The 14081-nt window shown below is 37.4% G+C and overlaps 1 protein-coding gene across 3 annotated transcripts in view; it reads left to right on the forward strand.

The window, feature by feature from the left end:
• Window positions 1-3115: 3115 nt before the first annotated feature.
• The window catches only part of LOC125411985 (phospholipid scramblase family member 5), a 50673-nt gene continuing 39707 nt past the window's right edge, over window positions 3116-14081 (forward strand). For 2 of the 3 annotated variants that reach the window (XM_085689539.2, XM_085689538.2), the window contains exons 1-3: window positions 3116-3254; window positions 6920-6978; window positions 11810-11994. In XM_085689539.2, coding sequence (XP_085545665.1) covers window positions 6966-6978; window positions 11810-11994 — 198 coding nt within the window. In that variant the 5' untranslated portion in view covers window positions 3116-3254; window positions 6920-6965. Of the gene's footprint in view, window positions 3255-6919; window positions 6979-11809; window positions 11995-13108; window positions 13510-14081 lie in introns of those variants that run through there. The other variant, XM_048452492.3, reaches the window with a different exon arrangement.

Genomic DNA, 14081 nt, shown 5'->3' on the forward strand with positions numbered 1-14081 from the left:
GCCCCCTTTAAATGTAAAAAAAAAAATTAGAATAATATTTGGGAATATGGGTGTAGTTTCTCCAAGCTGCTTCCTACTGTTTATTAGGCAAAATATTTTTTGTGGCAAAACATTTTTATGTTCACAGCAATCTTTTGGAGGTTCTTTCTCCATCAAACCATATTGGTATGGAAGCAATTCACAGGTTCTCATCCTCTGTGGAAACAAGAGAATAACCTCTTTTCCAAAGCAACATATCCTTAGACCCAAATTTGGAAGTCATGATACCTCTATACTATACATGCTGGTTTAGCTCAGCAGTCCATAAAATGAAATATCTCTCTGTATTTAGCTCATTCACAGTCAAAAATTTAAAAGAATGCACAATAATATACATAATCCAGATTCTCTGTGTATAGTTCATCTTTACGTGTCTTATTTATTTTTATTAAAGTCTCTTTAAAGACTTTGTCTTTTTTAAAAAAAATTTACTTCTTTTTATAACTCTCTATACTCCTTTTCTCCTCTTTTCTAAGCCTTCAAACATTTTTTAAATACACTGTGTCTCGTTTAGGGGTTTTTTCTATCTGGATTGTTTTTATTGCATTTCTGTAATTCTTTACTGTCCAGGAGCACTTTTTAAAATGCTAAGCACTTCTTAAAACTTAAGCTGTAGCATTACTAGGTCAAATACAGTACTGTCTGCTTTTCCTGCCCAGTCTAGCATGGTGAAGCCACTAACCACCTCTGAGAGCCACACACACCACCCTACTTCCAGGCACATAGATAGTCCATGTCAACATTAAGCAAGCTGCAAGAGTCTGCTCACAAAGCCCATCCAAATGCTTGGTCTCCCAAAAGAGCCAGAGTTTGTACTAACAGCATGTCCCATAGCTGGGAAGTTGCCATTTTAAAACCACATTGCTACTACCACTGAATGAGTAAGGCCTCTCTTAAAGGAGCTGTGGCAAGCCACCAACTGAAAAAAATACAACTAAACTTTGTTTTTTTGTGTCTATAGTTTCTTTCCAAGCCTTCTCGGGTTTTACACAGATTTAGTCCACCACATCGTCACACCAATTTGTTGGAAGGAGGCCGCTTGTTTATCCCGGCAGCTCAGAACCAATATAATCACACAGAAACAAAATTATTTAAATCACTGCTTGCCCCATTAGCTCTAGTATCTTATAGGTAACTCTTATGTCTTAATTTAACCCATCTCCATTCCTCTGTGTATCACCATGTGGCAGTAGTGGGAAAGTTTCAGCATGCCTAACTCTGTTGGCTCCATGGCATCTCTCTGACTCTGCCTTCTCACTCCCAGTATTCTGTTTCTCCCCTCCCCCACCTAGTTCTGTTTCCCTATAGCTCTGCTATAGGCCCAAAGCAGTTCCTTTATTCATTAACCAATAAAAACAGTACATAGACAGAAGGACCTCCCACACCAAATATCATTCAGATTTTCATTACAGTATTTGAATACAGTCCTCATAGAAACAGAAGAAAGGATTTGCAAAATATTTCTTAAATAAAAGTCAGTAGTCGTTTGTTATAGATTAACTTACAAGCATTCTTTAGTGATATATTTATTCATACACAAGACTACTATTATTTCATGGTCACATTTCTTAGCAATATCTTCATTAATCTAGAATACATTGCCTCTCTTACTCCACCTTACAGAAACACTCTTAGCAAAAACAGGGTTCATCAGGGCATAGTTGTAGGAGTGCAAGCCCTGCAGGAGTTATAATGTCCTTGTTGCTTATCACACATGTTGTACTGTAGAGTTTCACACACTCAGTTTCTCTACTACACCATTTTTTTTGTGTGTGTGTTCCATGTTCTTTGAGCCTTAGACCATGGGTTATTATTGGTGCACATGAAACTAAGTTAGTTTATCTGAATTGGCATCTTGTGACTACTCCTTCAGGTCAAGGTGACATGTCACAAAATTCATGTGAATTGAATATGGTAGTAAGTATAAACAAAACATAATTGCTAGTTCTTTAGAAGCCTTCATGCCTAAATTTTTAAAAATTTTAAGAAATTTCTTAATTTTCTAAATAACACTCCAATAATGTGTTTTACAAAATTTACAGTAATCTATGTTTCTAGATAAACTAAACCCACAGTATCACACTCATTTACAGCTGTTTTAGATCACGGATAATTATGATTTAAAGTAGGGATAAATATCACAGTTGTCATCCATTTTCATAGTTCACAAATTTGCTCATAATAAGGAAAAAAGACCCAAATCATAAAAAAAGCTATTGTGGATACTACTTAATTGTTTTTGGCTTTCATGAAAACCAAAGGGAAGCCAATAAAGATATTAGGAGTTTTATCAATTAGATAAAAACAAGAAAGTGAAATAAACAAAGAACAAATATAGGCTTTGTTTTCCCACAAAATCTTTGCTTCTATTTTGTGAAGCATGGTTTCACATGGCTTTCCCAGTTTGCTTTCTATTGCTGTGGCAAACACCACTACCAAAAGCAACTTGTCAAGTAAATCGTTTATTTGGCCAGCTGGTTACATCACCTAGGAAAAACAACACAAAAACTCAAGGCAAGAACCTAGAAGCACGAACGGAAGTAGAGAGGAGTGCCACTTACTGGCTTGTTTTCCCAGATGGCACCCCTCATCATAGACTGGACTCTCTTACATCCATTAGCCGGCAAGTATATTCCCCACAGACATGCTCATCTGACAATTTCAAGAAGAAAATTTCCTCAACTGAAATTTCCTCTTCACAGATATGTCTAAGTCCATGTCAAGTTTACAAAAGTGACCCAGCACTGTGGTGTATAGGATTTCATCTCACTTTTAGCTATTGTTTAGCAAAGCATCCTTTCAAATGTGCAATTTTCTCAATGATTTAGCCCATAAACAGCACAAGAAGTAAATAATAAACATGTGCTGTTAAACATAAATTGACTCTGGTATGTTTTGCCTATATATTTAATGTATATTTATTACAATAATTATCTTATTTTCATGAGAACATTGCTCCTGGGGGATTGAAACTCAGGGAAGCTATTTTTAATGCTAGAAAAGGGAAGGAAGTGTGCTACACAAAACAACTGGTCTAACTGGCTGCCTCTGAACTGCAGCTGCCCTGGCTCTGTGTGGTACAGCTTCAGCCAGTGAAGTCAGTTCTATACGGAGATACTGGGCTAGAAGCTGCAGTAACCGAAAGGCTCGTTGCAGTGTTTTGGTGATATTTGTGAAGATGGAGACAGATGTTGAGAGGAAAAAGTAGCCATAAGGTAAATATAGCTCAAATAATGACCAAATGAAAGACTTTGAAACGACAAAGGTGTTCTTATTTCGGTAGTTTGAAGTCTCTGGAGATTGGTAATATTTTGTTCATCTCTTCATTTGCTTCATCTCTCCAGCCCTCCCACTTCTTTCTCCTCCTCCTCCTTTTCCTCCTCCTTTCTCTCTCTCTCTCTCTCTCTCTCTCTCTCTCTCTCAAAAATGTTCTCTTTCCTATTAGACACTCAGAATAGCATCAGAGATGATAAAATTTTCATTGTGCATAGCAGGGAGTATTAGAACAAGGCCATGCAGACAGATTTATGTTCAAACACCATTCCACCTGAGTCTTGCTGATGTAAATGTACAAGGCTGAGACGATGTAAAGAGCAATAAGCCAGGTAAATGTCTGCTTCTTCTGCGGGATTTGCAATCTACTGGCGGGAGACGATTTATCAACATGGACAAAGACAGTGAGCAAAGGTCTTCCAATTCAGTCTCTTTTTTTTTATTCCATCCAAGTCAATGTGAATTCTAGGTAAATGTGGTAAAGAACCACATCAGATCTATTCTGCTGAATGCCTAGAGTCCTTTTCTTTCTGGTACTTTAAGTTGTTATCGTTTGTTTTTCCATTAGAAAGAAAGCAGATTGAAACATTTCTTACTGTCAGCAAAGAAGCGTGATGCAATTTACTATTCTCATTACTCACAAATGAATATTGCAATAGCTATTACTCTCCTGTTGGAAAGTAACATAAAAGGGGGGGATTTAACATGTGTGTGTGTGAAACAATTAATTGTCCATCTCATTTGAAGACACATCATTGATACTAATTAAATGGTTTTTCAGAAAGGGAAGGACTAGTGTCATTTTATTTTCAGAAGGTAGAAATTGACTTTTAATTGTCAGAAATAAGTAGATTATTGAATTCTGTTGTGACAGTGCACTAAGGTACACATTCCCCAGGGTGGGGCCATGTCATTAATTGTCAGTATTCCTCATGATGCCATGAACACAGTGATAAGTTAATGAGTGTTTCTAAATGCATGCATTAACGAAATGCCGTGTCAAAAGAGCAGATTTGAGTAAATAGTAAATAAATGCACTCAGGTGTGATGTTTATTCACAACTGTGTAAATGAATAGTAGTGTTAACGATAAGACACATCAGTTCACATGAAAAGATTGCTTTTTTTAATTTTTTCAAATTTCATGGATAGCTCTGTATCTTACATCTCTGGAAAAATACCGACAATGATATTTCCCCATATTTGTTTTTCCTTTAACTTATTTATTTATTTTTATTTATATATTTATATCCTGTTTGGTTCCATAATGTAATTGCCCACCTGGAAAAAATTAAAGATTAGATTTATGAGTAGAAATGCATGACTCAGGTACTGCTGAGGAGATGCTAACGGTTTTATCTCTCGGGAGATAAAGGTGCTTGTCACCAACTCCTACAAGTTGTCCTTTGACCTTTATTTATGCCATAGTACACACACACACACACACACACACACACACACACACACACACAAAATAATCAAGTCAATAAAATGAATAAATCTCAAGATTGACAGCAGGCCACATAAATGAGGGTATGTAGGGGCCCAGTTATTGTTTAGAACTTCCTTTTATGGTGTTTGGAGGAAGAATAGCTCGTTGATACGCAATAGAATTTGCATGGGTCCTCATTTTAATTGATAGAAAATTATGTGCCCACTGCACTTAGGTATGTCCTTTCTCGTAACAAGTCTGATTTTAATCATATTCATATGCAATTATGCATAGCATGGTAAATAGAGGATTGTCATCAGATATCCACTGATGACATAATTTATGAAGAGACATAATTTTTGCTTCATTGTTGTTGTTTCATTTCCTTGTTTTCCTGCCAGCTCATTATTTGATTTTCCTCTTTTGCAGTATTTCTTCATTATTATTATTTTATTCTTTTTTTGTTGCCATTGCTGTTTTTGTTAGACATGCTCAACTTGTAATAGCTCTGCTTAAAGGAATCAAAATTGGGAATGAGAAAACACATCACCATAGCAAGAGAAACCACTGCCCCTGGTGGAGGATGTGGCCATCTTGAACTATCATGGGGACCTTGGTTCTACTATGAACGCAGCACTCTTAGGCCTGGTAGCATTGAAGGTGAAACTGGACAGCAATTTCTCCAGAAGGAGACTAGCTGCCAAGCCCAAAGCAACAGTTGTTGATTATTAGAGTACTTAGAACCATTTACGTATTTGAAACAACTGAATTTCACAAAAGAGGGGCTAGTGCATCTCCTTGAGGAAGAATATGACTCCAAAACGAGCATAGAAGGGAGCTCTGAGGCAGGGGAGAGGAATCTGAAAAGAAGCAAACAGTATTGGACCCGTGACTGGCCATGCCGAGGGAATGCACAAGAGAAGGAATAGGCAGTGGCACCCTGCACAGAGCCACACAACGTTTGAGCAGGGAGAAACGCCAGGGTGCCGAACATGGTATAGAGAGCACAGCTGTTGGTCACATGACCGTATACAATTGCAGGGACGGTGTGCCCTCTACAGGTCAAATGCTTAATCATGATTTTCTTTTAATTTCAAAGCTGATACTCTTTAGAATAGTCTAAATGATCACAATTTAAAACACTTTGTCAGATAGTGTAAATTAATTCCTATATATTAACTGTTTTTGCAAATGCCAATAAAACTTATGAAGTTTGATTTTTTAAAAAAAGCACAAATATAGCTTTTCTGTGGAATAACAGCTTAAATAAGATAATTAGATTCAGGCTCAAACTTGACAAGCAAAATAAGACAACAACAAAAAGTTGCCTATCAAGTAAGAAAATCTATGCTTGTAATATGTACCCTATTAAGCTTTCCGGGTTTTTTTGTCCCTATACCTTCTGAGGCAACTGTATGACTTAACGCAGACAGTGCCTTAACTCATCCAGTGCCATAGCACTGAGGCTGACGAGGTGAACGAAGTTCCATGTCCTCCTAGGAGGCTGAACTCACAACCACATGCTGACTCTTGAAGGTTGAAATTTCATTTTCAGTACCCGATGAGTAAAGTATCTGTAGGCTTTGCTTAGCTCCATCAAGGTCCAAAAATTTTGTGTTTCTCAGTCCCCGTGACTGATCACATTTCATTCACAACTAAAAAATAGAGAATTATTTACATGCATAAGAGCTTGGGGATCTATCCTCTTCTGGTTTCTTGTTTGTTTTGTGGGGTATGGGTGAGACAAAAGTCACATGACAAAATGAGGAAAAATGTGGCTCTGACGTTTGAACATATCAGGAATTGTATTTCCATCTTTGACAGCCTTCCAGGGTATAGGATGACTTCCACAGCCTCTGACTCTGAGAATGTAACAGACCACATCCGACTCCAGAACACATCACACAACTAGATGACGGCACGACGATATAAATGCTGTGCTTTCTTTTCTCTTTGCTATTTCTAAGTAACTCTTTCAGCTACCAAACTATATGGCTTCTTCCAAGTAGGTCTTTTACCTAGGGTGATGGCTTCACCTCCTCCTGTTGTCCGAACAGATAAAATCAAACACTCTAGAATCAACGAGGCGCTGTGCCTCTGTTGTCTGTAAGCTGACATGAAGCAGACAGCAAGGGTCGGGAGCTTTATTCCTTCTGTTCTCTCCGTGTGGAAACAGGAAACGCCTTTTCACCTGCCTGCCTTTGAAGGGTACTCAGACTGTCATGACCTCGAAAGGTAAGAGTAAACACAGCCAGCGTCTAAATTTGGCCTCGTATATGTTATAACAGCAAGTGCATGGATATTGGAGCATTATAACTGGTCTAGTTGGTACTTTTAAAAGTTGTTATTTGTTGCTCTGGAACACTGGAATTTGAATTGTTTTACTTTGTCCTAACTGAAAGCACACACCCCACACTTTCAGCCAAAAGAATGTAAAAAGTCCGGCTGTAAAATCTGTTTTTGTTGCTGTAAACGCAAACCTAGCAATTTAATAAGAAAAGCTGTAAAGCAACATTGAAAGTAAGGATGTTTAATTTAAACACAGGGAATGGGATGAAATTCCAAGTCTAACTGAATCAGAAGGAAGGATTTTACATAGACATCTAAAAATGTTGTCCAAACATTCATAATTGCTCATTTGTTGTTCAAAACCACGAGGCCCTCGGCCCAGTGAAGAACAGAACATGAGTGAAGCCTCAACTTGATGTAGTAGAACTAAACATTTGTGCATTATAAACTTAAAATATTTTTAAAATATTTTGGTAGCAAATTCAGCATAAAAAAATCAAAATCATCAAAATATCCAATTTAAGCAAGAAGATCTATTAGGGACATTAGGAGAAAAGGGTGCAATTTCACTCAGTACCCTAAAACTATTCAAATATGTGTTTTAATTGAGACAGATTTCAAAGGATGAGAGATGAGGTTTTATCAGGGCTAATAACATACAATCACAGTAAGATATTTCTAAAAATAAAATTATAATCCATTTGTATTCAATTATCAAGACAAAGCACTATTAAGCTCTATAAGGAAAAGTTTCAGAATGAGTAAGTGTGATTTGTGAAACTTAGGGACGTGTTTAAAATTAGTCACAAGTGTAACCTCCCCTAAATTATTTAAATAGATGACTCAATCCAAATAATGTGGGTTCATTCTTGCTTGCTTCATGAACACATCGCTGACATCTATTAAACATATTAAGTAGTCTTTATATTTTTCTTTCTTATTTAATGTGAGTCTGGGAATCCCTGGGGAAGCTTGTAAACAGACGAGAAACTACATCAGAAAGAGAGAAATAGTGACTTTTACCGCATGTGTGCAGAACTGTCTCTATGCTCACAGCAAGTAAATGCAAACCATGACAAACATTTCTTGAAGACTGAAACTATCACAGGCCAAACACTTCTCATTTTATAGATTAAGAGCAGCGACAGAGCGGCCTGGAAGGAAAGAGTTCCAGAGTGTGTAAATTATTTATGGCTTAGTTATACATTTTTAAAAGAGTAGATAGAAATTCAAAGCCCGATACCAATTCAAAGGAGATTTCTATTCATCTGGTAGTCCGGGTCTTTGAAGAAAATGTGACCGGAAAGCAAGATTATGATTAATCTGCCAAAAAGACGTGATGTTCAGTAATGAAAAAGACCGTGTTTGTGAATTAAAGCTGCACTAAACCTAGAGAAAAAGTTTAAGACAAAAACAAACATCCCTCTGGCCAATTGAAAACATTTAGCCCACGGTGTGGATAGAACATTTATTATAAAATCAAAGAGACAGGAAGATACCATTTAAATAGAAAATCTTGTTTGAGCAATAGACTTATCTAATTTTTACTCAAAAAATGTTTGAGGGCATGTTTTTCCAAAATGTTTAAAGATATGACCATAACTCCATCGTGGTCTTTGGCCTATGAAACTGTATTGTCTGGTAGCATCTTCTGAGAGACTCAGGGTTAACGGGGCAGTTCATAGACAAGTCCAAGGAAGCCTGAGTGTGATGCCATAGATCCAAAGAAATGTGTATTATTTCTTTGAATAAGAAATGTGTATTATCTGGAACCTCTTCACGTGGTAAAAACAAATACAAGGAAAGGCATCCTCTGAACCTGCTGTAGCGTCAGAAACCTGATACCCCAGGCCAGGGACGTGCAGCCGCTTTCCAGACATTTAATAACCTACTGTAGTGTGTTGCAGCAGCAAAGTTTACAATATAAACTTGAAGTAACTTACCAATCTTTTAAAAAAAGAAAATGACAGTAAGAGATAATACAACATTCTAGTAACTTTTGTTGTTAATTAACCACGCTTTTATTGTGGAATTTCGCATGTTCGCAATAAAGCACCAAAAAAGGGGGTTTTGTTGTTGTTGTTGTTGTCGTTTTAACAAAGAGAAACTCATGCAACCATCACCAAGAGGAAGAGATGGAATACTTCCAGCAGCTGACAGTGTTCGCTTTCTGTTCAATAACCACACATCTCCATGCCCACATGAGCTACTAACATGCATTTTGTTTGTGAACTAGTGTTTTCTAGAGCATTATTTTGTCACTAGTTTGCTGTCGGTTTTGTTTTCTGCAAAGCGAAGATGACAGTTGATATTGGCACTAATGTTGGATAAGTGTTTGTTGCATTCAGTTTCCGGCCCTTGCTCTTGTCTTCAGTAGCTCCGCTTTGATTTTAAGACAGTTTTACATAGTCTTCCTGGTTTTGGTGTGCCCCCTGGAGTTCCCTTGCAGGGTCTTTTCCTAAGAATAAGAACAGCCACCCCCTTCCTTTGTGTCTGTTCCTTAGGTCAAAACAGTTCTGGAGGGATCCTTGGAGGGAAACCAACTGCAGCCTCATCACCTACAAGTTCTTTTACAGAGGGACCAAAGGACAAGTTTCTTCATTTGTTTAATTCTCAAGCAAGTCCTGTACGGATGTCAAACGCCACAGACAAATGCAAACTAAGCAGTCGATATCAATATTAATATAAACCCAGCCAGTTCCAACAACCTTAGGGGTAAATAAATAAATGAGTCATCTGGCAATTGCCCCTCATTAACACTTCCTGTATGCACAAGCTTAGCAAGCTTGTCATTACTAGAATCAATTTATTCCTCTGTCCAAAGGGCCCTTTGTCTGTGTTCCTGCATCCCTGCTCAGACTATGCTTGGGTTTTCTTAATGATAAAATAAGCTTATTGTCTTAGAAAGACTCCTAGTGCATTTTTAAACTGTGTGATTACAAGATACAAAAAAATACCTCAAACAACAAGAAATTTTTTATAAAACTAGGTATCCTTGTAGAAATAGGACCATTATAATTTCTATTAAGCATTTATATGGCACTCAAGTTTTACTATATGCGCAATGACAGCAATCACTCAAATTTTATGCAATTGCTATAAATTTATTCTCTGTATCAGTCCAGAACCAATTCCTTCGTCTCATTCATGTGCATGTTCCTTAACAAAATGTCAGTCTGTCCATGATGGACCACAAAGATCATGGTACATAAAACATTGCTACCCAATAGTGTTAGAAACTTTTAACTTTTAAACATACTCCATGACCTTTGCACATCAATGAAATTACCTAATGATTGATATATTCTCAGAAAGCGTTAATGTTGTTAAACAATGTGATGCTTAACTGTGCTTGCTTTCATGATAAGCCCTACTATAGCTTTAAAAAGAAAACTTGACCATTCACTTCCTTGTAAATCAACAGATAAGATAATGCAACACAACTTTGAGAAACAACTCAAATTTATTCACATACTTTTCTAAAAAAAAAAAAAAGCCTTGACACTCTATGAGGATGAGAATCACGAATACCAGTAGTCTATGGGAAAAAACTGAGCATCTAATGAGGGAAATAACACAATGATATTTATGAGAATGAAATAGGGGAACTAGTAGAAAGCTAACGTTTAGAATTTTAAATAAAGATTCTCCTGCCTAGGGCTGATGCATAACATCACATAGACTAATACACAGTAAATAAGAAACTCACAGAGTCCAACGTGAGATGACTGAAATAGAAGCAAATTTACTCAGCAGTATATTGATACCAGTGAACTAACAAAGTGAACTTTATATAAGTATACTAAGACACTCACTGATAAATTATGAGCTTCTTTAAGCTTACTCAGTTTAACAGTGGATTTTCAGAGGATATCCTCATACTATTAGGACTATTAGCTTCACCTAAGATCTTATCAAAATGTAACTTTGCAAACCTTCCACCCCAATCTCTGAATCAATAGCTGGAGAGCGGTCCAACACCTATTTTGATAGGTCCCCACTTCAGGTGGTTCTGATGAAGGCTGAAATATGAGAGTCATTCAACTAAACCGGGCTACAATATTATGACTATTAAAGTGGGCAGAGTAACTTCATAAAGTACAAGACAGCCCCATAATATTCAAAGAAAGGAAATTGTGGCTTTAACCAGCACTTGGGAGGCAGAAACAGATGCATCTCTTTGAGTTCACAGCCAACCTGGTCTATAGAGCAAGTTCCAGAATAGCCTCCAAAGCTACAGAGAAACCCTGTCAATAAATAAATAAATAAATAAATAATAAAAAAAGTAATGAAAATATCAAGGAAAAATTCAAGTCTAGGCTATCATTTTATGAGTACAGGCTTTCTAGGGTCTATTACCATTTATTGTGTGTGTGTGTGTGTGTGTGTGTGTGTGTGTGTGTGTGTGTGTGGTCTATGATTCCTCACCTTTTTGAACAGGTGTTACCTTGTACTTATACACAAACATATTTATACAAGCAATGTATCTCCAGGCCAATTATTTAAGTCAAGTTATTCAACTTATCCTCACAACTACCAACATTCTTCTATGTTCTTTCTTTTTCTCTGGCTGAGAAGTCAAGGGGTGATAGTATGGAGCAGTGAAAACAAAGGAAATTGCATTAACATGAGAGAGGCATCAAACAGGGAGCAACTTCAATCTAAATCAAAAAGAGAAAAGGGAAGGGAAAGAGGGAGGGAGGAAGGGAGGAAGGGAAGGAGGGAGGGAGAGAGGGAGGGAAATTTTAGCACACATAAAGATATTCATCTCTTGCAGATTCCCAGAATCAAAAGGCTGGAAGACTGCCTGGTTTTCTTCCAGGATCTACAGACCCAGATCCACACTGTTGGGCAGCTTCTTCCCATCCCAGGAAACAAGCAAGGCAGCGGCCTGACGACCCTCAGCCAAGTCATTTCCTGCCAACAGTCAGTCTCCCCCCTGGTCTAGAATATTTAAGCCAGGTTTGCATGCCTTTCCATTTCTACTCTTGTGTTCTCTTTAAAAGCAATTCAAAGTCGGTTTCTTGTTTTTCAACCAATAATTTAATGGAGTGCAGACTGCACTATAAATTATACAGTTATAAAGTACTGACTTTACATTTGCTATGTAGACGGAATTTTATTCGACACTACTGCCGCCTATCCTTATTTAATTGACAGAGTGATGAGACTAAATAGCTTTGACTTTGCCACTTAGCGTGTTTGTCTACTTCCTGTTCATTGCTCAAGGTGTGCAGGCATTCTCAAGGAATTATTAGACTAGGCCACCTGCAGCTATGAATTAGACATATATTGAGCACTTGGATATTCAAGGCACATAAGAAGCATAAAACCTAGCCCTGTCACTCAAATATTTTGTTAGTTAATGATCAAACAAAAAAAAAACGTTGATTAAAAAGTACAGAGCAAGGCACGAAAGCCAGGAAAACACACTGTCTTTAAGGGAGAAGGCAGTCGTGGAGACTTCGGCAAGGAGTTGACACTTTTCAGCTGCTCCCAAAAGCAATGTGAAAATCCAAGGGAAAACAATTGACCAAGGCCACATTACCCTCTTCTGATGTTCCTGAGTCTCCAGGGCATCCTGCTTGAACGATTAGATCACACTCTTAGGTACTGTTGCTGACTGAGCTGGGGCACTTCAAGTCTTATAAAACTTTGTCATGCGGCACATAAATAGAAATTGTTGTTCATATGTGAATGTATTGTTGCTGTTTTAACACCTAACCCTACACACGGCTAGAAAGACTCTACCACTAATATTGAGATGTCAGCACATCTGCTACCACGCTCCCTTGTTTGGCATTCCTTCAGACATAAAGTCTATCTCTTTTATCAAAATCAAATCTCTGTGTTAATTCCCTTAAGGAACAAGAGATTTCTGCTATGCCTGATAGGGTTTAAGCTGCATGCAGCATATGTTCCTGGGAAAATGTTGATAATTGCAGATGCCTTCCCCAGAAACCCACTGGCAGACAAATGTTCTACAGAGACTGGCGAGCTCAGGGAGCTACGGAAAGGAGCTGGAAAAGCTAACCTACCATCTTCCATCTTCCATCTTCCAGCTGCAGAAAGGATCAGCTGGAAGAGCTGGCTAGAGTTGATTAACTGCTGCAAGCTGTTTGGGAGTGTTGTCAGGCAAGGTTTTTGCCAAATATAAAAGTGATATACCAGCGCCAGAGGGCTGAGGTTTGATGATCACATATGGTCATCGCATATTCTTCTTCCACCCATGAAAGATGACATACCGTGGCCAGATGCTTGACGTGAATACACGTTCTAACCTTCAATAAATAGACAGAAGAACTCAGGAGCTTCAGTTTCAAATGCAGTGCATTTTCTAAAAACATACCTCTGCCAATATTTTTTGAGGAAACAAAATGTGCCATAAATTGTTAACATTTTTTCCTAAAGGAAATGACTTACTCATTTTGTACTAAAAGAATATGGGTTTACTTTAAACTCTGCACATATAAAAAGGTATGTGGGGATTTCAAAAGTATTTCATGTAAGTCTGTAGGAGAATGCCTGTTAAATAACTTTGTGTGTGCTGTTTTTCCTTTTATGGAAAATATGCTTTTTTTCTTCACATCATACATCCTGATTACATTGTCCCATCCTTTTCTCCTCCAAGTCTTACCCACTTTCCCTCTCTTCCAGATCCACTCCTTTTCTGTCTTTCATTAGAAAATAAACAGGCTTCTAATGGATAACAATATAACTATAGTATAATATGATATAATACATAATGAGATAAAAAAAACTACTACATTGGAATTGGACAAAACAGACAGAAGGGAAAGAGCTCTAGGGAAGGCACAGGAAACATAAACCCACTCGTTCACACCCTTGGGAATCCCAAAAAAACACTAAACTATAAGCCATAATATGCATATAAAGGATTTGTTGTGTTAAAAGGGGAGAAGGAAAACAAAACACACATACACACACACACATATATATATATATATATAATAAAAACTAAACATATATATATACACATATATATATATAATTTTTTAAAAAGGGAAAGTCCTGACATCACAATGTGA

Source organism: Myodes glareolus, chromosome 4 (assembly GCF_982192425.1).
Source record: "Myodes glareolus chromosome 4, mMyoGla1.1, whole genome shotgun sequence".
Taxonomy (NCBI): domain Eukaryota; kingdom Metazoa; phylum Chordata; class Mammalia; order Rodentia; family Cricetidae; genus Myodes; species Myodes glareolus.